The sequence below is a fragment of the Monodon monoceros genome, unplaced genomic scaffold (genome assembly GCF_005190385.1).
Source record: "Monodon monoceros isolate NGI ecotype Baffin Bay Population unplaced genomic scaffold, NGI_Narwhal_1 Super_Scaffold_22, whole genome shotgun sequence".
Classification (NCBI taxonomy): Eukaryota; Metazoa; Chordata; class Mammalia; order Artiodactyla; family Monodontidae; genus Monodon; species Monodon monoceros.
Genome location: NW_021703779.1, coordinates 11094225 through 11120960, shown reverse-complemented (window position 1 = coordinate 11120960; position 26736 = coordinate 11094225). Strand labels below are relative to the sequence as shown.

At 39.9% G+C, this 26736-nt stretch overlaps 1 protein-coding gene across 1 annotated transcript; it reads right to left on the bottom strand.

The window, feature by feature from the left end:
- Window positions 1-12175: 12175 nt before the first annotated feature.
- CLTRN (collectrin, amino acid transport regulator) lies at window positions 12176-26730 on the bottom strand. Its single transcript, XM_029240066.1, is given in 4 exon segments — window positions 12176-12999; window position 24101; window positions 24345-24539; window positions 26557-26730. Coding segments are annotated over 3 exon segments (351 nt in total). The 5' UTR covers window position 24539; window positions 26557-26730; the 3' UTR covers window positions 12176-12843.
- Window positions 26731-26736: the final 6 nt, after the last annotated feature.

Genomic DNA, 26736 nt, shown 5'->3' with positions numbered 1-26736 from the left:
TATTTATTTATTTTTGGCTGTGTTGGGTCTTCGTTGCTGTATACAGGCTTTCTCTAGTTGCGGCGAGTGGGGGCTACGCTTTGTTGCGGTGGGCGGGCTTCTCATTGCAGTGGCTTCTCTCATTGCGGAGCATGGGCTCTAGGTGCGCGGGCTTCAGTTGTGGCACGCGGGCTCAGTAGTTGTGGCTCACGTGCTCTAGGGCACAGGCTCAGTAGTTGTGGCACACGAGCTTAGTTGCTCCGCAGCATGTGGGATCTTCCGGACCAGGGATCAAACCCATGTCCGCTGCACTGGCAGGTGGACTCCCAACCACTGCGCCACCGGGGAAGCCCCATTTCTTATTCTTAAAACAATGAGACCCCCCAAACCTTTACAAACTTTGACAATCAAAATCTCTTAAAGGTTTATACAAGGAAATTTTGTTGAAAGAGTGCAATATATTAGAAAAACTAAAGACTCCATTGAACTTTGGATTTTCAATGGTTTACCTTTTTGCCTTTAATGAAGATGACAGATTCCTATCCCAAGGTTTTTGTATAACCCATAAAAAGCCTTATTTAGTTAGAATTGCCACCCACAGATTGCCCTGTTAATTAGATCAGTACCTTACCTGGCAATTCCTGGTTTCTCTCTTGTGAATAATATTTTTAAAAGGATTTTCATCATAGGCAGATTTTTCTTTAATTTATTGAGCACTCTTTAAATTTTTTTTTCCATTTTAAGCTTCAATACTTTTTCAATCATCTTGTATAAAACACATGGGTGCCAAAATAGGAAATACATTAATATCTTTGTAAAATAGTTAAATGTTTAAAAAAACACATAGTAATAATGCTGATTTTTAAAAGTATAATGTGCAGACCAGAGATTTTCATATTTTTTAAAAAATTAAGATTCTTGCTACCAAAAGGAGGCATACATATCTCATCTCAATCCAGAAAATGACTAATTTCCCAGTGTGTCCTATGCTTTAGACTCTAATTGAGTCCACAGAACATTCATACATAAGATTAACTTAAGTAAAACTTAACAGGTATGTTAAGTGGCCAGAATATCTACCTGCCTAGATTCTAGATTCAGAATAAGGACACTAAAGAAAAAAGAGAAGTAGAGGAAGGATGAAGGCAGTGTGAGACCAGAAAGCAATATAGGTAGTGGTCATATTCCCTGGGTTCTTCTAGTCCCAGCTAGCTGACTTTGATAGTCTCTTCTTTAACTTTTATTTCAAATGCAAAGATCTATAGCAAAGCAAGTCAACATCATTTAGAGGCTGAAGGGTCAAATGAGAATGCATGCAAAAGTATACTTTTTCTTAAAGTAGTGTACTGAAGACTTATTGTTCTGAAGAAAATGACAGGAATGCCTAGAGCAGCTTTTTAAGAATTACTGATGCACTATTTTTGTGACTTTGGGACATGCTCATTTTCCTGAAATCAAATATGTACAGAAAAAATCAGCACAAAAGATTGTCATATTTATTACCGTTTATTAATCCATTTTTAAAGTTTCTGCTTTATAACAAAATGACTCAGTTATACATACACATATGTTCCCATATCTCTTCCCTCTTGCGTCTCCCTCCCTCCCATCCTCCCTATCGCATTCCTCTAGGTGGTCACAAAGCACCGAACTGATCTCGCTGTGCTACGCGGCTACTTCCCACTAGCTATCTGTTTTATGTTTGGTAGTGTATATATATCCATGCTACTCTCTCACTTTGTCACAGCTTACCCTTCCCCCTCCTCATATCCTCAAGTCCATTCTCTAGTAGGTCTGTGTCTTTCTTCCTGTCTTACCCCTAGGTTCTTCATTACATTTTTTTCTTACATTCCATATATATGTGTTAGCATACGGTATTTGTCTTTCTCTTTCTGACTTACTTCACTCTGTATGACAGACTCTAGGTCCATCCACCTAACTACAAATAACTCAATTTCGTTTCTTTTTATGGAGGAGTAATATTCCATTGTATACATGTGCCACATCTTCTTTATCCATTCATCTGATGATGGACACTTAGGTTGTTTCCATCTCCTGCCTATTGTAAATAGAGCTGCAATGAACATTTTGGTACATGACTCTTTTTGAATTATGGTTTTCTCAGGGTATATGCCCAGTAGTGGGATTGCTGGGTAATATGGTAGTTCTATTTGTAGTTTTTTAAGGAACCTCCATACTGTTCTCCATAGTGGCTGTACCAATTCATATTCAAACCAGCAGGGCAAGAGTGTTCCATTTTCTCCACATGCTCTCAAGCATTTATGGTTTCTAGATTATTTGATGATGGCCATTCTGACCGGTGTAAGATGATATCTCATTGTAGTTTGGATTTACATTTCTCTAATGATTAATGATGTCGAGAATTCTTTCATGTGTTTGTTGGCAATCTGTATATCTTCTTTGGAGAAATGTCTATTTAGGTCTTCTGCCCATTTTTTGATTGCGTTGTTATTGAGCTGCAAGAGCTGCTTGTAAATTTTGGAGATTAATCCTTTGTCAGTTGCTTCATTTGCAAATATTTTCTCCCATTCTGAGGATTGTCTTTTGTTCTTGTTTATGGTTTCCTTTGCAGTGCAAAAGCTTTGAAGCTTCTTTAGGTCCCGTTTATTTTTGTTTTTATTTCCATTTCTCTATGAGGTGGGTCAAAAAGGATCTTGCTCTGACTTATGTCATAGAGTGTTCTGCCTTTGTTTTCCTCTAAGAGTTTGATAGTTTCTGGCTTTACATTCAGGTCTTTAATACATTTTGAGCTTATTTTTGTGTATGGTGTTAGGGAGTGTTCTAATCTCATACTTTTACATGTATCTGTCCAGTTTACCCAGCATTACTTATTGAGGAGGCTCTCCTTTCTCCACTGTACATTCCTGCCTCCTTTATCAAAGATAAGGTGACCATATGTGCGTGGGTTTATCTCTTGGCTTTCTATCCTGTTCCATTGATCTATCTTTCTGTTTTTGTGCCAGTACCATACTGTCTTGATTACTGTAGCTTTGTAGTATAGTCTGAAGTCAGGGAGCGTAATTCCTCCACCTCCGTTTTCATTCTCCAGATTGCTTTGGCTATTCGGGGTCTTTTGTGTTTCCATACAAATTGTGAAATTTTTTGTTCTAGTTCTGTGAAAAATGCCAGTGGTAGTTTGATAGGGATTGCACTGAATCTGTAGATTGCTTTGGGTAGTAGAGTCATTTTCACAATGTTGATTCTTCCAATCCAAGAACATGGTATATCTCTCCATCTATTTGTATCATCTTTAATTTCTTTCATCAGTGTCTTATAATTTTCTGCATACAGGTGTTTTGTTTACTTAGGTAGGTTTATTCCTAGTTATTTTATTCTTTTTCTTGCAATGGTAAATGGGAGTGTTTTCTTAATTTCACTGTCAGATTTTTCATCATTAGTGTACAGGAATGCCAGAGATTTCTGTGCATTAATTTTGTATCCTGATACTTTACCAAATTCATTGATTAGCTCTAGTAGTTTCCGGTAGCATCTTTAGGATTCTCTATGTATAGTAGCATGTCATCTGCAAACAGTGACAGCTTTACTTCTTTTCCAATTTGGATTCCTTTTATTTCCTTTTCTTCTCTGATTGCTGTGGCTAAAACTTCCAAAACTGTGTTGAATATGAGTGGTGAGAGTGGGCAACCTTGTCTTGTTCCTGATCTTAGTGGAAATGCTTTCAGTTTTTCACCATTGAGGACGACGTTGGCTGTGGGTTTGTCATATATGGCTTTTATCATGTTGAGGAAAGTTCCTTCTATGCCTACATTCTTCAGGGGTTTTATCATAAATGGGTGTTGAACTTAGTCGAAAGATTTCTCTGCATATATTGAGATGATCATATGGTTTTTCTCTTTCAATTTGTTAATATGGTGTATCACGTTGATTGATTTGTATATATTGAAGAATCCTTGCATTCCTTAAATAAACCCCACTTGATTATGGTGTATGATCCTTTTAATGTGCTGTTGGATTCTGTTTGCTAGTATTTTGTTGAGGATTTTTGCATCTATGTTCATCAGTGATATTGGCCTGTAGTTTCCTCTGTGACATCCTTGTCTGGTTTTGGTATCAGGGTGATGGTGGCCTCGTAGAATGAGTTTGGGAGTGTTCCTCCCTCTGCTATATTTTGGAAGAGTTTGGGAAGGATAGGTGTTATCTCTTCTCTAAATGTTTGATAGAATTCGCTTGTGAAGCCATCTGTTTCTGGGCTTTTGTTTGTTGGAAGATTTTTAATCACAGTTTCAATTTCAGTGCTTGTGATTGGTCTGTTCATATTTTCTATTTCTTCCTGATTCAGTCTTGGCAGGTTGTGCATTTCTAAAAATTTGTCTGTTTCTTCCAGATTGTCCAATTTATTGGCATAGAGTTGCTTGTAGTAATCTCTCATGATCTTTTGTATTTCTTCCGTGTCAGTTGTTACTTCTCCTTTTTCATTTCTAATTCTATTGATTTGAGTCTTCTCCCTTTTTTTCTTGATGAGTCTGGCTAGTGGTTTATCAATTTTGTTTATCTTCTCAAAGACCCAGGTTTTAGTTTTATTGATCTTTGCTATCATTTCCTTCATTTCTTTTTCATTTATTTCTGATCTGATCTGTATGATTTCTTTCATTCTGCTAACATTGTTTTTTTGTTGTTGTTGTTCTTCTTTCACTAATTGCTTTAGGTGCAAGGTTAGGTTGTTTATTTGAGATGTTTCCTGTTTCTTAAGGTAGGATTGTATTGTTATAAAGTTCCCTCTTAGAACTGCTTTTGCTGCATCCCATAGGTATTGGGTCATCGTGTCTCCATTGTCATTTGTTTCTAGGTATTTTTTGATTTCCTCTTTGATTTTTCTGTGATCACTTCGTTATTAAGTAGCATATTGTTTAGCCTCCATGTGTTTGTATATTTTACAGATCTTTTCCTGTAATTGATATCTAGTCTCATAGCATTGTGGTCGGAAAAGATACTTGATAAAATTTCAATTTTCTTAAATTTATCAAGGCTTGATTTGTGATCCAAGATATGATCTATCTTGGAGAACATTCTATGAACACTTGAGAAAAATGTATATTCTGTTGTTTTTGGATGGAATGTCCTATAAATATCAATTAAGTCCATCTTGTTTAATGTATCATTTAAAGCTTGTATATCCTTATTTATTTTCATTTTCGATGACGTGTTCATTGGTGAAAGTGTGGTGTTCAAGTCCCCTACTATGAATATATTACTGTCGATTTCCCCTTTTATGGCGGTTAGTATTTGCCTTATGTATTGAGGTGCTCCTATGTTGGGTGCATAAATAGTTACAGTTGTTATATCTTCTTCTTGGATCGATCCCTTGATCATTATGTAGTGTCCTTCTTTGTCTCTTGTAATAGTCTTTATTTTAAAATCTATTTTGTCTGAGAATTGTTACTACAGCTTTCTTTTGGTTTCCATTTTCATGGAATATCTTTTTCCATTCTCTCACTTTCAGTCTGTATGTGTCTCTAGGTCTGAAGTGGGTCTCTTGTAAACAGCGTATATATAGGTCTTGTTTTTGTATCCATTCAGCCTGTCTGTGTCTTTTGGTGGGAGTATTTAATCCATTTAAATTTAAGGTAGTTATCAATATGAATGTTCCTATTCCCATTTTCTCAATTGTTTTGGGTTTGTTATTGTAGGTCTTTTCCTTCTCTTGTGTTTCTTGCCTAGAGAAGTTCGTTTAGCATTTATTGTAAAGCTGGTTTGGTGGTGCTGAACTCTCTCAGCTTTTGCTTGTCTGTAAAGGGGTTAATTTCTCCTTCAAATCTGAATGAGATCATTGCTGGGCAGAGTAATCTTGGTTGTAGGTTGTTCTCCTTCATCACTTTAAATATGTCCTGCCAGTCCTTCTGGCTTGCAGAGTTTCTGCTGAAAGATCAGCTGTTAACGTTATGGGGATTCCCTTGTGTGTTATTTGTTGTTTTTCCCTTGCTGCTTTTAATATGTTTTCTTTGTATTTAATTTTTGATAGTTTGACTAATATGTGTCTTGGCGTGTTTCTCCTTGGATTTATCCTGTATGGGACTCTCTGTGCCTCCTGGACTTGACTAATTATTTCCTTTCCCATATTAGGGAAGTTTTCAACTGTAATCTCTTCAAATATTTTCTCAGTCCCTTTCTTTTTCTCTTCTTCTTCTGGGGCCGCTATAATTCAAATATTGGCATGTTTAACGTTGTCCCAGAGGTCTCTGAGACTGTCCTCAGTTCTTTTCATTCTTTTTCCTTTATTTTGCTCTGCAGTAGTTATTTCCACTATTTTATGTTCCAGGTCACTTATCCCTTCTTCTGCCTCAGTTATTCTGCTATTGATCTCCTCTAGAGTATTTTTAATTTCATTTATTGTGTTGTTCATCATTGCTTGTTTCCTCTTTAGTTCTTCTAGGTCCTTGTTAAATGCTTCTTGCGTTTTCTCGATTTTATTTCCAAGACTTTGGCTCATCTTTACTATCATTATTCTGAATTCTTTTTCAGGTAGACTGCCTATTTCCTCTTCATTTGTTAGGTCTGGTGGGTTTTTATCTTGCTCCTTCATCTGCTGTGTTTTTCTGTCTTCTCATTTTGCTTATCTTACTGTGTTTGGGGTCTCCTTTTTGCAGGCTGCAGGTTCGTAGTTCCCGTTGTTCTTGGTGTCTGTCCCCAATGGCTAAATTTGGTTTAGTGGGTTCTGTAGGCTTCCTGGTAGAGGGAACTAGTGCCTGTGCTCTGGTGGATGAGGCTGGATCTTGTCTTTCTGGTGGACAGGTCCACAACTGCTGCTGTGTTTTTGGGGTGTCTGTGGCCTTAATATGATTTTAGGCAGCCACTCTGCTAATGACTGGGGTGTGTTCCTGTCTTGCTAGTTGTTTGGCATAGGGTGTCCAGCACTATAGTTTGCTGGTCGTTGAGTGAAGCTGGGTGTTGGTGTTGAGATGGAGATCTCTGGGAGATTTTCGCTGTTTGATATTACATGGAGCTGGGAGGTCTCTTGTGGACCAGTGTCCTGAAGTTGGCTGTCCCACCTCAGAGGCACAGCACTGACTCCTGCCTGCAGCACCAAGAGCCTTTCATCCACATGGCTCAGAATGAAAGGGAGAAAAAGTGAAAGAAGGAAAGAAAGAAAGAAAGGAAGGAAGGAAGGAAGGAAGGAAGGAAGGAAGGAAGGAAGGAAGGAAGGAAAGAAAAAGTAAAATAAAATAAAGATAAAATAAAGTTATTAAAATAAAAAATAAAAATAATTATTAAGAAAAAAAATTTTTAAACAAATACAAACAGAAAAAGTGGACGGACAGAACCCTAGGACAAATGGTGGAAGCAAAGCTATACAGACAAAATCTCACACAGAAGCATACACACACACACTCACAAAATGAGGAAAAGTGGAAAAAATAATATATCTTGCTCTCAAAGTCCACGTCCTCAATTTGGGATGATTCATTGTCTATTCAGTTGTTCCACAGACGCAGGGTACATGAAGTTGATTGTGAAGATTTAATCTGCTGCTTCTGAGGCTGCTGGGAGAGATTTCCCTTTCTCTTCTTTGTTGTCACAGCTTCTGCGGCTCAGCTTTGGATTTGGCCCCGCCTCTGTGTGTAGGTTGCTGGAAGGCGTCTGTTCTTCACTCAGACAGGACGGAGTTAAAGGAGCAGCTGATTCGGGGCTCTGGCTCACTCAGGCCGGGGGGATGGAGGGGTAAGGATGCTGGGCGAGCCTGCATCAGAGGCCAGCGTGACATTGCACCAGGATGAGGCACGCCATGCGTTCTCCCGGGAAAGTTGTCCCTGGATCCCAGGGCCCTGGTGGTGGCGGGCTGCACAGGCTCACTGGAAGGGGGGTGTGGATAGTGACCTGTGCTCACACACAGGCTTCTTGGTGGTGGCAGCAGCAGTCTTAGCATCTCATGCCCGTGTCTGGGGTCCCCAATTTTAGCCGCGGCTTGTGCACGTCTCTGGAGTTCGTTTAAGCAGCGCTCTTAATCACCTCTCCTCGCACACCAGGAAACAAAGAGGGAAGAAAAAGTCTCTTGCCTCTTTGGCAGGTCCAGACTTTTCCCCAGACTCCCTCCTGGCTAGCCGTGGTGCACTAACCCCCTGCAGGCTGTGTTCACGCCGCCAACCCCAGTCCTCTCCCTGCGCTTCTACCGAAGCCCGAGCCTCAGCTCCCAGTCCCGCCTGCCTCGGCCGGGGAGCAGACAAGCCTCTTGGGCTGGCGCGTGCCAGTCGGCACCGATCCTCTGTGCGGGAATCTCTCTACTTTGCCCTCCGCACCCCTAAGGCTGCACTCTCCCCCACGGCCTTGAAGTTACCCGACTCCGCCACCCACAGTCTCTGCCTGCGAAGGGGCTTCTAGTGTATGGAAACCTTTCCTCCTTCACAGCTCCCTCTCACTGGTGCAGGTCCCGTCCCTATTCTTTTGTCTCTGTTTATTCTTTTTTCTCTTGCCCTACCCAGGTACGTGGGGACTTTCTTGCCTTTTGGGAGGTCTGAGGTCTTCTTCCAGCATTCAGTAGGTGTTCTGTAGGAGTCGTTCCACGTGTAGATGTATTTCTGGTGTATCTGTGGGGAGGAAGGTGATCTCCACGTCTTACTCTTCCGTCACCTTCTTAGTTCTCTATTAATCCAGTTTTCTAAGTTTCTTCATTTCCTTTTGAAAGCTTTACGCTTTACTTTGCATTTGTACACTCTGCCATCTGTTTTCTTTTTGCCTTTATTCTTTCATGTGCTATTGCCATATTTTTACTTCCGTTTTCCAATTTGTTTCTGCTCAGTACTTAATAGGACAGAAAGTAAAATCCTGAAGAATTTTCAAAGGAATTCAAGACTGTTTTGTAGGGGCCTTTGCTAAGATCCAGTAAGACTGTTTGATTCTTAGAAGACTGTGTTGACCTTCTTAAAGGTGCAGTTTCATCTTCATAAATTTCAAGCCCCCCAATTCACTCATAGCACTGCACTTTGCCTTTCACTTTACTGAGATAAATACAAGTCACTCTGCTATGCATAACTGAAGCTGTCCTTCTACCCATAGTTTTCAATTTCACCCATCTTCTCTTTCATACTTTTCAAAGTAAGCCCTGTCTTCTGCTTCTGTATTTGACTGTAATTTTTCTCTTATCTTTAAGGCTTGTGTTTTGATCACCTCCTTTCACCCACTGACTGGAGGGATTCTTGGCCTATGGTTATGAAGATACCTGAACACACAACACACAACAATAGACAGATGAGATTAACAGCATTTTATCAACTGCATACAGCTCAAGAGAGGAGGAACATCACATTACACAGTGACTGAGTACTGCACTCATGAAAAGAACAGGGATTGTTGGAAGTAGTTTTTGTAGTTATCAATAAGATCGGGTGCCCCATGGCTCCCATGGGAGGATTTAATAGACTTGTTTGGATACTTCAAATCACTAGCAGAGAACTAAAACTTGTTACTCAGGGATAAACAGGAAATGTGCCTCATCCTTTTGATAAAGAGTTGTCTAGCTAGGAGACCTTATCTACAGGAACACAGTGGAAAGAACATGAGATTAGACTACTTCAGGCCCTCCCATTTTCCTCTGATGTCAAGGCAAACTTCAAAACTGGTCTTAATTTTAGCCTTTTATTGTAACTGACCTCTTGATGCCTTTAAGCCTTGATGATGACTGAGAAGTGCCTCCCTAGAACACAAAGTAGGCACCTGATCAGGAAAGAGGGCCACAAGGCAAGGTAGACATCAAAAACAAGATTGGTAGAGGCGTCCTCCTTTATGGCCAGTAATGGCAGCTGAGAGAACTGTATGATATTGGTAGATGGTGTATGTGTCTTCAGGGTGTGTGAACTTACATTAATCAAAGCCTGTGGCAATTGTGAATCTCAGCAAGAGAGCAGGTTGGGGGAAAAGGACAGAAGAGCAGGACTCAATTGCTATTGTTGCTTTGTAAATTAAATATGAGTTGTTTGAATATTCCATTATGCTCACTGGGGGAAGTGGAAGTTCCAATGAGTACCTTCTTGAAAAATCTAGCATTTGTATTCTGAGAAATAAAACAAGTGTCTTGGTCAAAATCAGCAATGTCTGGACTCCAAAGGCAATAAGGAGTCTCCTGGTGAAGTCTTTATTATGTCTATAGAATATGAAGATACATCTTTTACTGTGATTTATATTTTGAGGCAACATACCCCCGGAGTTCTTTACCCAAAAGGCCTGACTTCTACACAATGGCCCAAGAGTTCACAAAAGCACTAAGAGAAAAAGGAATGTAAGAAATATTTGAAAAAATTGAGGACTTCCCCAAATTAATGTCAGATACCAAACCACAGATCCAGGAAGCTCAGAGAACACCAGACAGAATTAGAAACAAAAACTATAACTGAGCATGTCATTTCAAACTACAGAATATCAAAGATAAAAGAAAAAAATCCTTAAAAGAATCCAGAAAAAAAATAGCTTACCACCTATAGAGGAGAAAAGGTAAGAATTGTATCTTTATCTGGGATAAAGAAGGACATTACATATTACATAATGATATCATATATATGATAAAGACATAACAATCACCCCCCCTTTTTTTTGGTCTGCACTGTATGGCATGTGGGATCTTAGTTCCCCAACTGGGGATCAAACCTGTGCCCCCTGCAGTGGAAAAGCACAGAGTCTTTACCGTGGACCACCAGGGAGGTCCTGAGACATAACCATACTTAATGTGAACCTACCTAACAACAGAACATCAAACTGTGTGAGGCAAAAGCTAATAAAAATACAAAATGAAATACATAAATTCATAATCATAGTTGGAGACTTCCACACTCCTGTATCAGAAATGGGCAGATCCTCAGGCAGGAAATCAGTAAAAGCATAGTTAAACTCAACAACCTCATCAATGAACTGAATATAATTGACATCTGTATACTAATTCATCTAACAAGATCAGAATATTCTGAGTCACAGAACACACCTTAATACGTTTAAAAGAATTCATATCATCCAATGTCTGCTCTCAGACTGTAAGAGAATTAAACTAGAAATTAATAAAGAAGGGTAACTAGAAAATCCCAAAATACATGAAGTTAAAACAATACTTATATCACATTAGATAAAGAAGAAATCTCAAGACACAGTTTAAAATATTTTTAACTAAAAGAAAGTAAAAGCTCAACTTATAAAAATGTGTATATTGAAGTGAAAGCACTACATTAAATGCATATGTTAGAAATGGAGAGAAGGCGGCAAGATGGCAGAGCAGAAGCTTGTGCGCTCAACCCCTTCTTACAGAAACACCAAAATCACAACTAACTGCTGAACAACCACCTACAAAAAACAATGGAACCTACCAAAAAGTTACCCTACATCCAAAGACAAAGAAGAAGCCACAACGAGATGGTAGGAGGGGTGCAATAATGACAAAATCAAATCTCATACATGTCGGGTGGGCAACCACAAACTGGAAAGCAATTATACCACAGAAGTTCTCCCAGAACAGTAAAAGTTCTGAGCACCACGTCAGGCTCCCCAGCCTTGGGGTCTGGCAACAGGAGAAGGAGCCCCCAGCAATTCCTAGAACCTGCTCACAGTTTCATTTGCACTTTCCCAACATGGCCAGTTACTGAATCAAGCCAGCAAGGAGAGTCTCTGGAACAAGTCTGCTAGCAAGACAGACTCAGATATCATATAAATTAACTGCAGGAGGGACATCTCACCAGCTTTGCTGTATTCTATTCATTAGAAGCAAGTCATAGGTCCCCTCCACACTCACGGAGAGAGGGTTACATGAAGGCGTGAACATCAGGAGATGACAGACACCTTAGTGTCTACCACACGTGCCTTCCTCACTTCTTACAGGTATATCTCCTGAGAGCACTCCCCAGTAAATCTGCATTCCACTACCCCTCTTAGAGTTTGTATCCACTGGAGGCAGGTAAGTGAGTTAGAGACTACTGCCGGAACACCGACTATGGGTGATAGCAGTGGGAGATCGAGCTGCATATTTTCCTCCTATTAATACATGTATTATTAGAATTATTATTAGAATTTAGAATGATACATAGCCTATCTGAAAGTAAAATCAAGTCTAAAAACTACAGTCCTCAAGCAGGGATACATACAACAAAAAAATTCATTTCTAGGACTGGGGAGCAGATTAAACATAACATAAAAATTAGGCTTACTATGTTTCACAGTGTGAAAATAAATTGCAGACTACAATCAGTCACTTAAAAAGAGATGATTAGCACTTTATTAAGTTAGCATAGATTGTACTTCTACAAACTGCAGAAATAATCAATGAATAGAGATGCCCTATTAGAGACTGATAGTCAGAAAATATATATAAGCAACTGTTGGTATGATAACAGGATCAAATTCCACCTTGTATATCAATACGCCCATTTTTATCCAACCCATTTACAGTAATTACTTGTTCTTCTTGCTTATCTTACCATATACAGAGTGATATAAATGATATTCAAAAAGGATCCAGTTTCAATGATTTGGACACCATATTATAGGCATTCTCCACTGGAAAAATATTTTATCTTAGTCTCTAAAGTGTGATATATAGATACTGGCCTGACCTTATTGCTGGAAATGCTTAAATACTAATGCATTTTAAAGTCAGTAACTACAAATGTCACATGCCTGCACTTACACACTGTGTTGTCAGAGAAATATTTTAGAATATTTTGGCTAGTCAACAGCTTATTATTCCAACGGTCTTCATGGGTATAATTCATTGCTTTTCAATTGCATGCACATTCAAAATTTCTTACAAAAGAAGAATGGTAACACAAAATATATAATTTTCCCTCAATGAATTGTGATGTTCAGCAGTTGCACAGAAAAAAGTGTGGTTTCAGAGGGAAACAAAACAGCAGCCGTTCAGAGGGGGGTGAGCTGCTCATCCTCTGTCACAAAGGCATCATTAACGTGCCCTCCCTTCATGTCCAGGGGGTCGCAGGGGATGCCGTTTTCAATTGTAATTGTGTTTTCCCATTTATCTTCAGTGTCTTACATTTCAGACGGTCCTTTGTTTTTCTTAAGTGCACATAAAAAGAATGGTTGGGATCTAGGAAGAGAAAGGATGGTCTTCTGTACAAACATGGAGATAAGAAAAGGGAAGAGGAAACTTGGAATGATGGGGAAAATGGATGACATCGTGTATTTTCAAATAAATTTCTAAGATCATACAGAGTTGATGAGGTGAAAAGATGCTATCAAGATCAGAAGCCTGCATGGATTATATATGTATATATATACATATATATATGTATATGTATATATGTGTATGTATATATGTATATGAATGTGTATATTTATATGAATATGTTTGTATATACACACATATACATATGTACATTCACACACACAAACTGCATGAAGGAATGTGAGGAAAATATATGGTAAATTGGCAAGTTAAAAAATTTAGCTCTAGGAGAACAAGTTCACAAAAATTAAATTTAAAAAAGTAATAAATTCCTCTCACAAGATTTGACAAATTAATGGTCTGCAAATGTTAGGTAAAAATCAGGTTGAGATGAGATGCCAAGAAGCAAACTCACATTACTTTGTAGAAAGGATGTAACCATTGTAAACTGCAGGTATCATTCCTTGGCTCTACTCATTAGAAAATAGTTGCATTCATTTGTTAAGCCAGGTTTTTGGAACTCAGAACACATTTTACTAATTACAGCTCATAGCTATAATCCCAGGTCATTCCAAAAAATTCTATTTAACAGGTAAATTTTTAAGTTGCTTATTCTCAGACCCTTTAAAGACCCTGCTACTCCAATCCAAGTGGTAACCAGATCCTTAATTCTTCCCTGGAGTGTGGAAAAATGTAGCCTTAAATTCAAACATTCTTCCTGTCTTTTATTAAAGGCCAAGACACTGAGACAATTGTGCTTGATATCATCGAGGTAGGGGGAAAAGAGATGTGAGTACCTCTAGGCAACTAGAGGGCAGAAGAGTTTCCCTCAGGATTATCACAAGTTAGATGTTGAGGCACCATGGAGGCATGATGTTAGGCATGAGGCTCCCAGACTTGTCAAAGATTCTCTTGTCCCAGAAATCTGTAAAAACTCCAAAGAGGCAGACCTGAGTGGATCACATGGCTGGGATGGTGGACATTGCTGTGGTGACCAGGATGGACTTCCACCGCTATGGAAGTCCCTTAGAAATGTAGTGAATTTCTAGTGGGTGAGGAGGTGGTGAAGATGCCCCAAAGATGATCAAGGTAGAGGTCCCTATTAGTCCTACATGAGAGCTCATTTCAAAGTGCTTTAAAGAATATGGTGGAGGAAGGCAGAGAAAAGAAAGAGCTCTTGTTTACAAAAGAATGACAACCAATATAGGAGGTGCAACAGAAACAGAAAATCACCAAATAATAATAATTGATTCTGATGAGGCTCCTCAATGGATACTATACCACCGAGTGGGAGATGACTAAGGAATAGCATACTCACAGGGTCTCAATGTAACACCCCTACAAGCAATGTACTAATTATAAAGAGACATTTGTTTTTTGTAAAGGGAGAAATTTGGTGAATATCACCGAGACAAACTGACAAGTGCCTCTAGACGTGATGCACCGAGAAGATATATTTTTTTTAAAATAAAATTCTCTGTTCTGTGTTCCTGCCCTACTCCATCACCAAATATTTTTGATCTGAATCCCTCAGGAGGAACTAATCAGACAACTCCAAATTAGAAGATATTTTGTAAAACAGCTGACAGCACAGAGTAGGCACTCAACTAATGTGCTTAGAATTGGATAGACAGACACATGAGTAGCTGGCTAGCTAGTTAGACAGATAAATGGATGGATCAATGAATGCAGATCAATGACTGGTTGGCTGGATGATGAATTAATAGATGGAGGGATGAATGGGTGGATGGATGATTGGACGGTAGTTGGGTGATGGAACAAACAACTGGATGGAAGAATGGATGGACTAATGCTGTAGGCAAAGTTACTCAGACAGCAGCTCAAGGTAGGTTTTGAATGAGATCTATCAGAAGAAAGAGGGAAGGAAGGGAAGAAGGGACGAAGGGAATGTACACGTGATATTTCTTGTATTTATTGAATAGTTATTTTTTCAAATGGATGGAGGAAAGTACTCATTTTCATACCTTAGGAATTAGGAGTACAGATTTTGCCAGGCTTCACTGATGGTTTATTAGATAATTTCAAATAGGTGGAGTTTATAAAGAAAAGTAAAGTAGCATTTCAATACTGTAGATCCCACTGTCATCACTTGAAAGTATTTTGCCATTGCGCATGCCACTGTCAAATGCCAAAATATATCACTACAGGCCCAATCCTGGGAATGGAAGTCGGCAGGTTGTAGTCCCAGAGACCTAGGTAAGGACAGGCTGCTGTGTTTTCCCTTCCTCAGGGTGAAGGAACTGCACTGTCCATTCCAAGCATCAGCGGTCAACGATCAGTGCCAGTTGGAGTAGGCATACAATTTCTTGTGATGAGAAGGTCCTCCAGCCAGGTGAAATCACCTATCAGAGGACTAGAATTCTTTGGCCCCTCCTCCTGTAGACAGGGGTATCTCATCATTTTCCACATCGTCCAGAAAGCAAAGACAACTGACATTCTATAACCGTCGAACACATCACTTCCATTCACAGTATCCAACATTCATTCAATAACTATGTTTTGAGTGTCTACTATGTGTTGGAAGAGACACAGTTCTTGTCCTGAAGTGAAAAGAAAGGGCTCAGTAAAAAAGGAAAACTCCAAATTTCACTCATCCTCCCCTCCTTTTCATGGATTATAAAAGGGAGTGATGTTTCAGTAAGAATGACACCCTAGCGACAAATGTATATTTATAAATTATCATCAAACATGCCTAGCTCATGCAATTTCTCCCCAAGTCACTCCTCATTGGGCTTGGAGTGAATAATAATTCTCCATAGAAATAAACAGGTTTCTGACAGTCAAGTTTTTACCCTGAAATTTGTGTATGTAACTATGAAACTCATATTACAAAAATCCTTGTGGATGGAGCTTTCTGAAGTAGGTGGCAATGCAACAGCAGTCTTAGAAATGATGGTTGCCAGTGTTCATTTGCCGGTTTCTTCAGTTAAAAAAAATGTTTTTACAGAGTTAGAAGAAAAATTGCAGAGAGCTGGACACTTGCAGATCATGGCAAGAAATCCTGCCTCCCCTTCCCCCACCAACCACAAAGGAAAAATAATCCACCAGGCATCACAAGGAATGGGGAAGAACGAAAAAGGAAGATGCAGATGGATGAGGACAAGTTTCTCTTCCTTAGAAGAAGGATCTCTTAATCAAAAAGATTCTGAGCAAAATCGCTGTGGAAATTTATCAAAACGTGAGCCGTGTCCATGACAAATTAGGTACATATTATTCTTTTGTGACCTTAGACCTAGTTGTTCACAGTCTTGGCATTGCCAGGCTTCACAAACTGCAGTGTCAGTAACTTGCTGGCTGGCGGACATGATAAGAAGCTCGAAGGTTATCATCTAACAGTAATACAGCCCTTTGTCACATTTCATAGTGTGTCCTGTAATAAACTGAGTCACTGCCTGCACATTGCTCTAAGTATAATAAAACTTAACTATCTTTCTGGATCATTCTGATTTGATGTCCTGCTAAAAACATGAATTCTTTTTCCTGAAAAATAAAAATGAGTGTTAATGACTTTCCGCTGTTGCTGCATGTCAGGTGGTTCAGGAAGAGGATTAAACAAACAAAAAGCATGACTAAAACACCTGAAAGTAGCTCTTAGAAGCCTTAGTGTGGCTATTTCTCATAAATCCAGAGGGAAGATGGGCAAAAGACGGGACCAAAAATGTACAGGCATACCTCGGAGATACAGCGGGTTTGGTTCAACTTCAATAAAGCGAGCCACACTACACTGTAGTCTGTTAAATGTGCAATAGCATTATGTCTAAAAAAATCACAGTACATACCTTAATTTAAAAATATTTTAGAGATAAAAAATGCTAACCATCATCTGAGCCTTCAGCGAATTGTAACCTTTCTGTTAGTGGAGGGTCCTGCCTTGACGTCAATGGCTGCTGACTGATCAGGGTGGTGGCTGAAGGCTGGGTGGGTGTGGCAATTACTTAAAATTAGACAAAAGTGACGTTTGCTGCATCGACTGACTCCCTTTCATGAATGACTTCTCTGTATGTAACATGCAATGCTGTTTGATAGCATTTTACCCATAGGAGAACTTCTTTCAAAACTGGAGTCAGTCCTCTCAAACCCTGCCGCTGCTGTATCAACTAAATTTATGTCATATTTTAAATCGCTGGTTGTCATTTTGACCATCTTCGCAGCATCTTCACTAGGAGTAGATTCCATCTCAAGAAACCACTTTTTTGGCTCATCCATAAGAAGCAACTCCTCATTTGTTAAGGTTTTGTCATGGGATTGCAATGATTCAGTCACATCTTCAGGCTCCACTTCTAGTTCTAGTTCTCTTGCTTTTTCCACCACATCCGCAGCTGCTTCCTCCACTTAAGCCTTGAAGCCCTCAGAGTTATCCGTGATGATTGGAATCAACTTCTTCCAAACTCCTGTGAATGCTGATATTTGGATCCCTTCCTGTGAATCATGAATGTTCTTAATGGCACCTAGAATGGTGAATCCTTTCCAGGTTTTTGACTGACTGCCCAGATCCACCACAGGAATCACTATCTGTGGTAGCTGTAGCTTTATGAAGTGTATTTCTTAAATAATATGACTTGAAAGTCTAAATTACTCCTTGATCCATGGGCTGAGGAATGGATGTTGTGTTAGCAGACATGAAAACAAATTAATCTTGTTATACATCTCCATCAGAGCTCTTGAGTGACTACGTGCATTGTCAGTGGGCAGTAATATTTTATAAATTTATTTTTGGCTGTGTTGGGTCTCCATTTCTGTGCGAGGGCTTTCTCTAGTTGCGGCGAGCGGGGGCCACTCTTCAGGGCAGTGCGCGGGCCTCTCACTGTCGTGGCCTCTCGTTGCGGAGCACAAGCTCCAGATGCGAAGGCTCAGTAGTTGTGGCTCACGGGCCACACTAGTCTGCCGTGTAATAGAGCCCTGCTGTGGGATCCTCCCAGACCAGGGCTCGAACCCGTGTCCCCTGCATTGGCAGGCAGATTCTCAACCACTGTACCACCAGGGAAGCCCCAGCAGTAATATTTTAAAAGGAATCTTTTTCTGAGCAGTAGGCCTCAAGAGTGGGCTTAAAATATCCAGTGAACCATGTTGTAAACAGATGTGCTGTCATCCAGGCTTTGTTATTCCATTTATAGAGCGCATGTAGAGTAGATTTAGCGTAATTCCTAAGGGCCCTGGGATTTTCACAATGGTAAACGAGCACTGTCGTCAACTTTGAGTCACCAGCTGCACTAGCCCCTAACAAGAGAGTCAGCCTGTGCTTTGAAGCTTTGAAGCCAGGCATTGACTTCTCCTCTCTAGCTATAGAAGTCCTAGGTGGCATCTTCTTCCAATAGAAGGCTGTTTCATCTACATTGAAAATCTGTTGTTTAGGGTAGCTGCCATCATGAATTATCTCAGCTAGACCCTCTGGGTAACTTGCTGCAGCTTCTCCATCAGCACTTGCTGCGTCACCTGGCACTCTGAGGTTATGGAGACGGCTTCTTTCCTCAAACCTCATGAACCAGCCTCTGCTGGCTTCAGACTTTTCTTCTGCAGCTTCCTCACTTCTCTCAGCTTTCACAACACTGAATAGAATCAGGGCTTTGCTTGGATTAGGCTTTGCTTTAAGGAAATGTTCTGGCTGGTTTGATATTCTATCCAGACCACTGAAACTTTCTCCACATCAGCAATAAAGCTGTTTCACTTTCTTACCACTTGTGTGCTCACTGAATTAGCACTTTTTATTTCCTTCAAGAACTTTTCCCTTGCATTCACAACTTGGCTAACTGTTTGCTGTAAGAGACCTAGCTTTCAGCCTGTCTCAGCTTTCAACATGCCTTCCTCACTAAGCTTAATCATTTCTAGCTTTTGATTTAAAGTGAGAGACATGTGACTCTTCCTTTCACTTGAACACTCAGAAGCCACTGTAGGGTTAACAACTGGCCTGATTTCAATACTGTTGTGTCTCAGGGAATAAGGAGGCTGGAGGAGAGGGAGAGAGACAGGGAACATCTTGTTGGTGGAGCAGTCAGAACACTCAATATTCATCATTAAGTTTGCCATCTTATGTGCGCGTGGTCTGTGGACCTCCCCGCCCCCCCCCCGCAATTCCAATAGTTACATCAAAGATCACTGATCACAGATCACCATAACAAATAATAATGAAAATGTTCGGAGTATTACAAGAATTACCAAAATGTGACGCAGAGACACAAAGTGAGCCAATGCTGTTGGAAAAATGGTGCTGACAGACTTGCTCAACGCAGGGTTGCCACAAGCTTCCATTTGTAAAAAACACAGTATCTGCGAAGCACAATAAAGTGAAGCACACTAAAGTGAGGTCTGCCTGTATCGGGTGGCCCACGTATCTAGGGGGTGTTGAGGATCAGGGTTTGCTCAAGATAAAGTGGCAGCTAAAAGCAGGAACAGTATTTTTGTCTCCCTTCAAACAAGATAGGGCTGAAAACCCAAGGCCCAAGAACAGCCAGACAAACAACAAAGGACAGGCAAGTATGATTTCAAAACAGGACAGAGTTAATTACTGGGGAACTGGGACTGTGGTCATAATCAGTATGGATGAGTCCTGGGGAAATGGCAGCACTCACTGCTGGAATGATTTTAGTGGGCGTTGCAGCACAGTGAGACTGGTGATGTGATGGCAAAAACAATAAGAATTAGTATCTATTACACGGCAGACTAAGTGCTTTGTACACATCATCTCACCTAATTCCTACTGCAGTACTATGTAGATTTTATTATTATCCCTGTTTTTCAAATGCAGGAGCTGAGACCCAAATATGTAGAGCAACTTGTCTTTCAGAATGGGATGAAACTGGTGAAAGGAGTAGACCTAGAACTCTATTTCGTCTCCCCAGGCTTCGCTCAAAACACATATTTGATTCCTTTTGAGTGTGTACATTTAAGAACAGCAAAGTAAAACAATTATTAGCTCTAACGTTTATGATTTCATTTACATTTCTATTTTTGAGACAATTTATTCACTTAATTGAGACTGTAAGAATGTGAAGTTTCAGTATATGAAAATATTGGCTGAGCCCCAACCCCCTGTGTGAAAAAAATCATAGAAATCCAAATGCGCTTCCCTTTACTATTGACCTTATGGGAAGAGAAATACAAACAGAAATAAACGAAGTGAATTTACTAGTGACTCTGCTCAACTGCTAGCACTAGCTAGGGTTCAATGTCCTGAGTCCTTGACCTGGCTTTGTTACAACTACAAGACTATCATCGCCTTATAGGCAAGGACCACCCATGTTATCTATGTATGTCTCTTCCATGATACATTCTAGAGCTCCTATCACATAATGGATGGTCAATAAAGGAATAAGATATTTTTACCTCTCTGGGCCTTGGCTTCTGGAGAGATGGATACAGATCATTGTTTAAGATCCCTTCCTAAGAAAATAACATTATCACAGTCTATTTATATGCAGGAGTCATGAATCAACTCTACTATATACATACAAGTCTGAAATTGTGCTGTGTCTGTGACTCTTCTGTTATAGCACAACGTGCCAGGTTACACAGAATTAGCACTTTGTAACTGCTTTTTGATGATGATGTTTCTTTACATTGATATAGCACTCCCCAGTGTATGAAGCACTTGTGTGTATTCTCCAATTTTGTCTTCCCATCATCGTAACTATTTAAGAAAATATTATCCTCATTTTCCATATATGACCTTGACTGGATCAAGGTCATTCAGCTAAAAAATGCCAGGGCATGAGACTGGAACCCAAAACTAGGAGTACTGATCCAGTGCTCTTTCAACTAAAACACACATCACATCATCACCATCATCACCATTACTATAAAGCTGACCAGAGAGCTAAAATATCCACTTCCAGGCTGGGGCTAGACACAGATCTAGTACAGACATACTGTCAAGTATATGCAGTTAATCTTGGTTGTCTTCCCACATACCCAACTCCCTAGCTGCTCCCCAAAAGAAAAAAAAATCACTTTTCCAACTTTTTTCCTCCAACAAATCTCTCAATTCTGCAAACTGCTGTTCTCAACTAGATGGTAATAAAGGAGCAACCTCCTCGAATTATTTCACGGAGAGGCGGCAGTTGTAATGGCGAGTTGAAACTGGCTGGTACAGGCTTGCTGGAGGTGACTCAAACATTCAGAAACTTCAGGCTGGATAGGAAGTCAGCAAATGCTACAAATCAGGGTATCTTTTTCTTTTTTTAGACAGCTGATTAGTCAGTCCACCACTATTATAGTAAACAGCAGGCCTAATAAGATCACTTGCCTTTTAAAATAGGTGTTCGTTAACTAATAAAATCTCAAGCAATAAGCCACTGAACTGGAAAATTTTCTGCAGTATGGTGGCAATATCTGGATGGAAAAGAGATCTTTTTCCAGCATCCCTTAATCACAGAAATGGGTTAAGCTCATCTTGGATAATAATCATTACCGTTTATTTAGTACATACTATAACCTAGGTACTTTATACACATTTTCTCACCCAATCCTCATGGAAGTCCTGTGAGACATTATCTCCCCATAACAGATGGAGAAACAGACCCACAGAAATTACATGACGCAACCAAGGTCACTCACCTAAAGGGTATAACTAGTATTTGAGTTCACCTAGTTTGGGCCACCAGTGACTGCATACTTTCCACCCAGCGGTTCTGAACAGTCAGTGGAATGCTGTCATTGACACAGCTACCAGAATAGTTAAAGCTTTACTTGAGAAATTTCTTCAGTAGTAAGTATAAAGATGCACATATCTTAGAGGACACTGGCACTCTTCTGTGCAGAAGAAGAATGGTGATTCAGATGACCCTGTGGTCCCTCCTCGTCTTCTAGGTTTAAGATTTTGTATCACACAAACTATGTTCATTATTATCTAATGTATGAATTGGATTCTTGAACAAATCTTTGTCTTCCTCACCACTAAAGGCTTTCAGGGGCAACTCCCATATTTTTCCACAATTAGAAAACGCTTTCATCACAATGATCAGGGCTCTCCCCACTTCGAACTGCACCCTCTCCCCACCTTTGAAGCAATACTTTGCCCAAGAAAAACCCACCAAATTTTTTCCGTATCAAATGGAAAACCCAACAAATCAGTTTCTCTTCAGAAGATTGTCGTAACTGTCCTGACTCTATTTGCTAATTATTGATGCTCTCCAGGTTGACACAGGAGATTTGTCCATCTGTTTCCTGGTTTGAACATGAACTAAATTCGTGAAGGCAAGGTTGTGACAACAGCCTCCCTTCTCCCGGGCAACGGATTATGATGCTACACACTCAGTTATTATACTACTGCAGAATCTGCCCAGAAGGAAGAGACAGCTGATCCCAGACGAACGAGCTGAAAGAACAGCAGCTGGCAGGATCATAAAATACCAGTAACAGCTAACAGCAGTAGTGCCAGGCACTACTTCAAGAACTCTATTAACTCTTTTGATCCCAGCAAATCAATTCTTTCTAACATACCTCACTGTCACTTGAGCAAAGTTATCTATGCACAGACAGTAAAGAAAAATTTAACCAACTTGACTCTCGCACCACAAACCTTATCTTCTTGAGCTTGGGTTCCCTGACTCATTGCCTGTATTTCCTGATATCCACACAGTTCACGGATTACATACAAGAGCAGAGTCTAGGCAATAAATACTTGGAATCCAAGCAGTCTATCTCCAGAGCCCATTCTTCTACCTCCTTCACCGTAGTGTACGAGTGAGGAAATTGGGAACCAAGGAGATGGCGTGAATTCACAAAGGTTACAGTTGTTGGAAACCACAGAATCCTAGCATTTCAGGATTAATATAAAACTTAAAACTATTAAACATAGGTGTTCAAAAACTGCAAGAGAATATTTCTTAATATTCTGAAAAACAAAACAAAACCGATTAATAATTTATACCAAGCCTCTCAGCATTATGTGTCATGCCAAGAGCAAGAAAAGCAAGCAAGTACAACTTGATCTTAATCTTTGAGCTTAATTTGGGCACTACACATAAATCACATTTATTCCATAGCATTTCACTTACCATTTGTGAAAAAAATTATAAAGCCCCAAATTAAAAATGATTACCTTCTGCTAGTAACCAGGGTGAACCATATGGAAAGTAGAAAGTCTCAGGAAAAACATTTAGTCAAACACACACTTGGCCAAACAAAACCTGCATGTCCCGTGTGGGCACCAACCCTTTTGAAAACCAATGTGTGTGCCTGTGATTCCCACTTACCAGAATTCCTCTTCCGTGGTATCAGAAGGGAAGGTTTAGATGCATCAGAGTGTCTACGGAAGAGTTGAGGACTCTCTCCACTTCCCCTCTGGATCAGAGGTGCTTGTAAACAAAATTATTTTCTCCTTTCATTGTGCTAAGAAATCTTGTCTCCTCTCTACCTAAATAACTCTCCCACTGGTCTGAAACTCTCTAATACCAATAATTTATAGATAGCAAAGTTTGCATGTGCCCCAGAATCCAGCTAAATGAACTCCATGAGTGGGAATCTAAATGTAAGTACTTAAATTGGAAGCTCTGAAACTAAATGAATTAGAATAGCCTAGATATTCATTAAAACATATTTTCTTCAATTGTACATCAACAAACTTCAATTAAAAGAATGCATCTCCTTCAGAGACTCGACTTTAGTGGGTCTGTGGTAGGGCAAAGGAACCTATATTTAAACAAGTGTTCCAGGCAATTCTGATGCAGGAAGTTGATTCAAAGGCCACTGTTCACAGTGGCCTTTGAATCATGGGTCTATACAAAATCATAGGCACTAGAGGGAAGAGCATCCATCAAAGGGAGGGAATATGAAACACTGCAAAAGTGTGTAGAACAAGATGGCGGCTGCAGGCACTGGAAGAGGCAGGCCAAGGGGAGGAGGCATGAAAAGGACTATGGAACTACTAGTCTTTGGAGGTGGATGACTAGCAAAGATTAACTCTGCCTACCCAAAAAGTCTGCTTAGCTCTGTATATCCAGCTTACAAAATCATAACCCAGATATTAAAGCCAACTCTAGATATAAAACATTCACGTGGTGTAGAATAGAAAGAAAGATAGTAATGGAAGGACTCATAGTTAACCTAGGGACACGGCCTCCAAAAACAAGAGCATAAGTGATATTTTGAAAAATCACCAATTTTTTCAATTTCAGATACAACACATTTTCTTCAGCTAGGGGAAAATCCTCTCCTTGTTTTTCCAAGTCATGAGTAAACAAGAAAATGTTCTTTAAATCGCTCCCTTTAAATATCTTACCTTCTATGTTGCCGGATTCCTGACAAAATCAATAGCATGGTTGCCACTATGACGAGGCAAAACATCACACCAAATATAATAATCCAGAGGGGCACAGATGGGCCAGTAGATGGTGCAAGAGTGGAAGGAATTCTTAAAAATTCCAGAGTCTGGTCATTCAAAAAGAAGGCACTGTTGATCTGGTTCCTAATCATTCTAAAATACAATGATGATTAAAAACAAATGAAACAAGACAGAAGAAACATTAGAAACAGAAGGTATAACCCTATCTCCCCATGATTATAACTATCCATGATTATAACTATCTCTATAAACAGAGCATCCCCCTAGCAGGAGACTTCAGGTTGAACAGACAGTGTGATGAGGACCATCATGCTGTGGTTTTCTGTCTATAAGTGCCAGTACTGGTTGCCAGAAAGATGCTTCTCTATGTACTACTGCCCTCCATTGTTGATAATGTCCTAGAAGTAACTGGAAGTCTTGAGCTTTGGGCTCTGCCCACCATGTTTTATTTCCTGAGAGGCAGCATCTAGATTAAAATGACAGAACTCTATTTAAGGTGCCTCACAAAAATACCAACAGCCTGAAAAGATAAAATAATACGCAAAAAGTGGGTGATAAATATGAGAAGAAAAAACAAAACCAGCAGCAGAAAAGAGAACATGAAGCCAGGGGCAGCTGCAAATCCATCAATTTGATCTTTTTTTTTTTCATTCAATTCAACAAACATTTGCTGGAAACTTACTAAGTACCAGATCCTGTGCTAGGTGCTGGAGATACAAAATGAAATAAAAATACCCAAGGAGCTTACAGTCTAGAAGAGTGGCCCATCAGTCCCTCCACAATCACAGTGCAATCACAGTGCAAGGGGTAAATATGGGCACAGTGGGAGCACAGCAGAGGGGTAAGTACATCATAGTAAAATGTCAGAGCTGCTTTCCTAAGAAGGCAACTTTTGAGCTGTGCTTTGAGGGACAAGTAGGAGTTCTTTAGACCAAAGTGTGCAGTGAGCATAGGAATTGGAGACATGGTATGTAGTATGATTTGTTGCATCAGCTGCAAGTAGTTCCATATGACTAAAGTAAATGGTGCTTTAGGAGTCCAAAAGTGTGGAAAATATGAAGGTAAATGCATTACTTTTCCCAGGGAAAATCTGTATTTTTGGTGGTAGTGGCACTTACGGAGGGGTTGGTGGCAGTTAGGGAGGGCTTGGTAGCGAAAACTTATTTGACTGAAACTAAATTTCTAACTGGAATTTGCAAATTAGATGAGGAGATTTCTTGGACATACTGTGTGGCCTTTACTGAATTCACACTAGGCAAGCTGACTTCAACAACCTCTAGAGCAGCACTGAAACCAGAATATAATGTGAACCTTACGTGTGATGTCACATTTTCTAGGAGCTGCGTTTAAAAAAAAAAGTAAATAGTAACAGGGAAAATTAATTTTAATAATATATATTTTGGGACTTCCCCGGTGGTCCAGTGGTTACGACTCTGAGCTTCCAATGTAGGGGGCCCAGGTTCGATCCCTGGTCAGGGCACTGGATCCCACATGCCGCAACTAAAGATCCCACATGCTGCAACTAAAGCTCCCCTGTGCCGCAACTAAGACTCAGTACAGCCAAATAAATACTTAAAAAAATATATATATATTTTGCCCACTATATCCAAGAAAATATAATTTCAACATGTAATATCAATTTTAAGTTGGTTCACATTTTATTTTGTGCTAAGTTGTTGAAATTTGGTGTGTACTTTACACTTAGAGCATATCTAATCTTGGACTAACTACATTTCAAGTGCTTGAGGGCCACATGTGGCTGGTGACTACTGATCCTGAACCTGAGAGTAAAAGCTGGAGAATCTCTGCAGACCAGCACCAGGGTATCAGGAAAGACCTCCTTTAGCAAATGAAATTCTATGGGGAGGCCTGATTATTCATAAATGGGAAGGAGAATCCCAGCCAGGGAATCTGCAGCAGGGGATAATTTCCATGCAATTTTAATCAAACTACAGAATGTTTTCTTTTTTTGTAACCTGATTTTGCTAACACAGTAACACAAACCTTCCCACAAAATAACGAACCCCACTACCAAGGTATAACAGAGTAAAGTGAAAAGTTGCTCTGCATTCTCATTCTGTCTATCTGGTTGGTTAGCACTCAGGCTGATAAGAGGTTCTAGTTTAGTACAAACTATATCTTCACCTACCACTGAAATCCCCAAGAGGCGTCAATCACCATGGGTATCTTCTAGCCAAGATTGGCCTTGAATAAGGCCAGGCCCTCAAAACAGATCAAAAGCAGACATCTTAGAACTGGTCTGTCATCCCCTCACCTAATTCCATAGGTGTGGATACTCTAGCAGACTGGGAGGAAAAAAAAAAAAAAA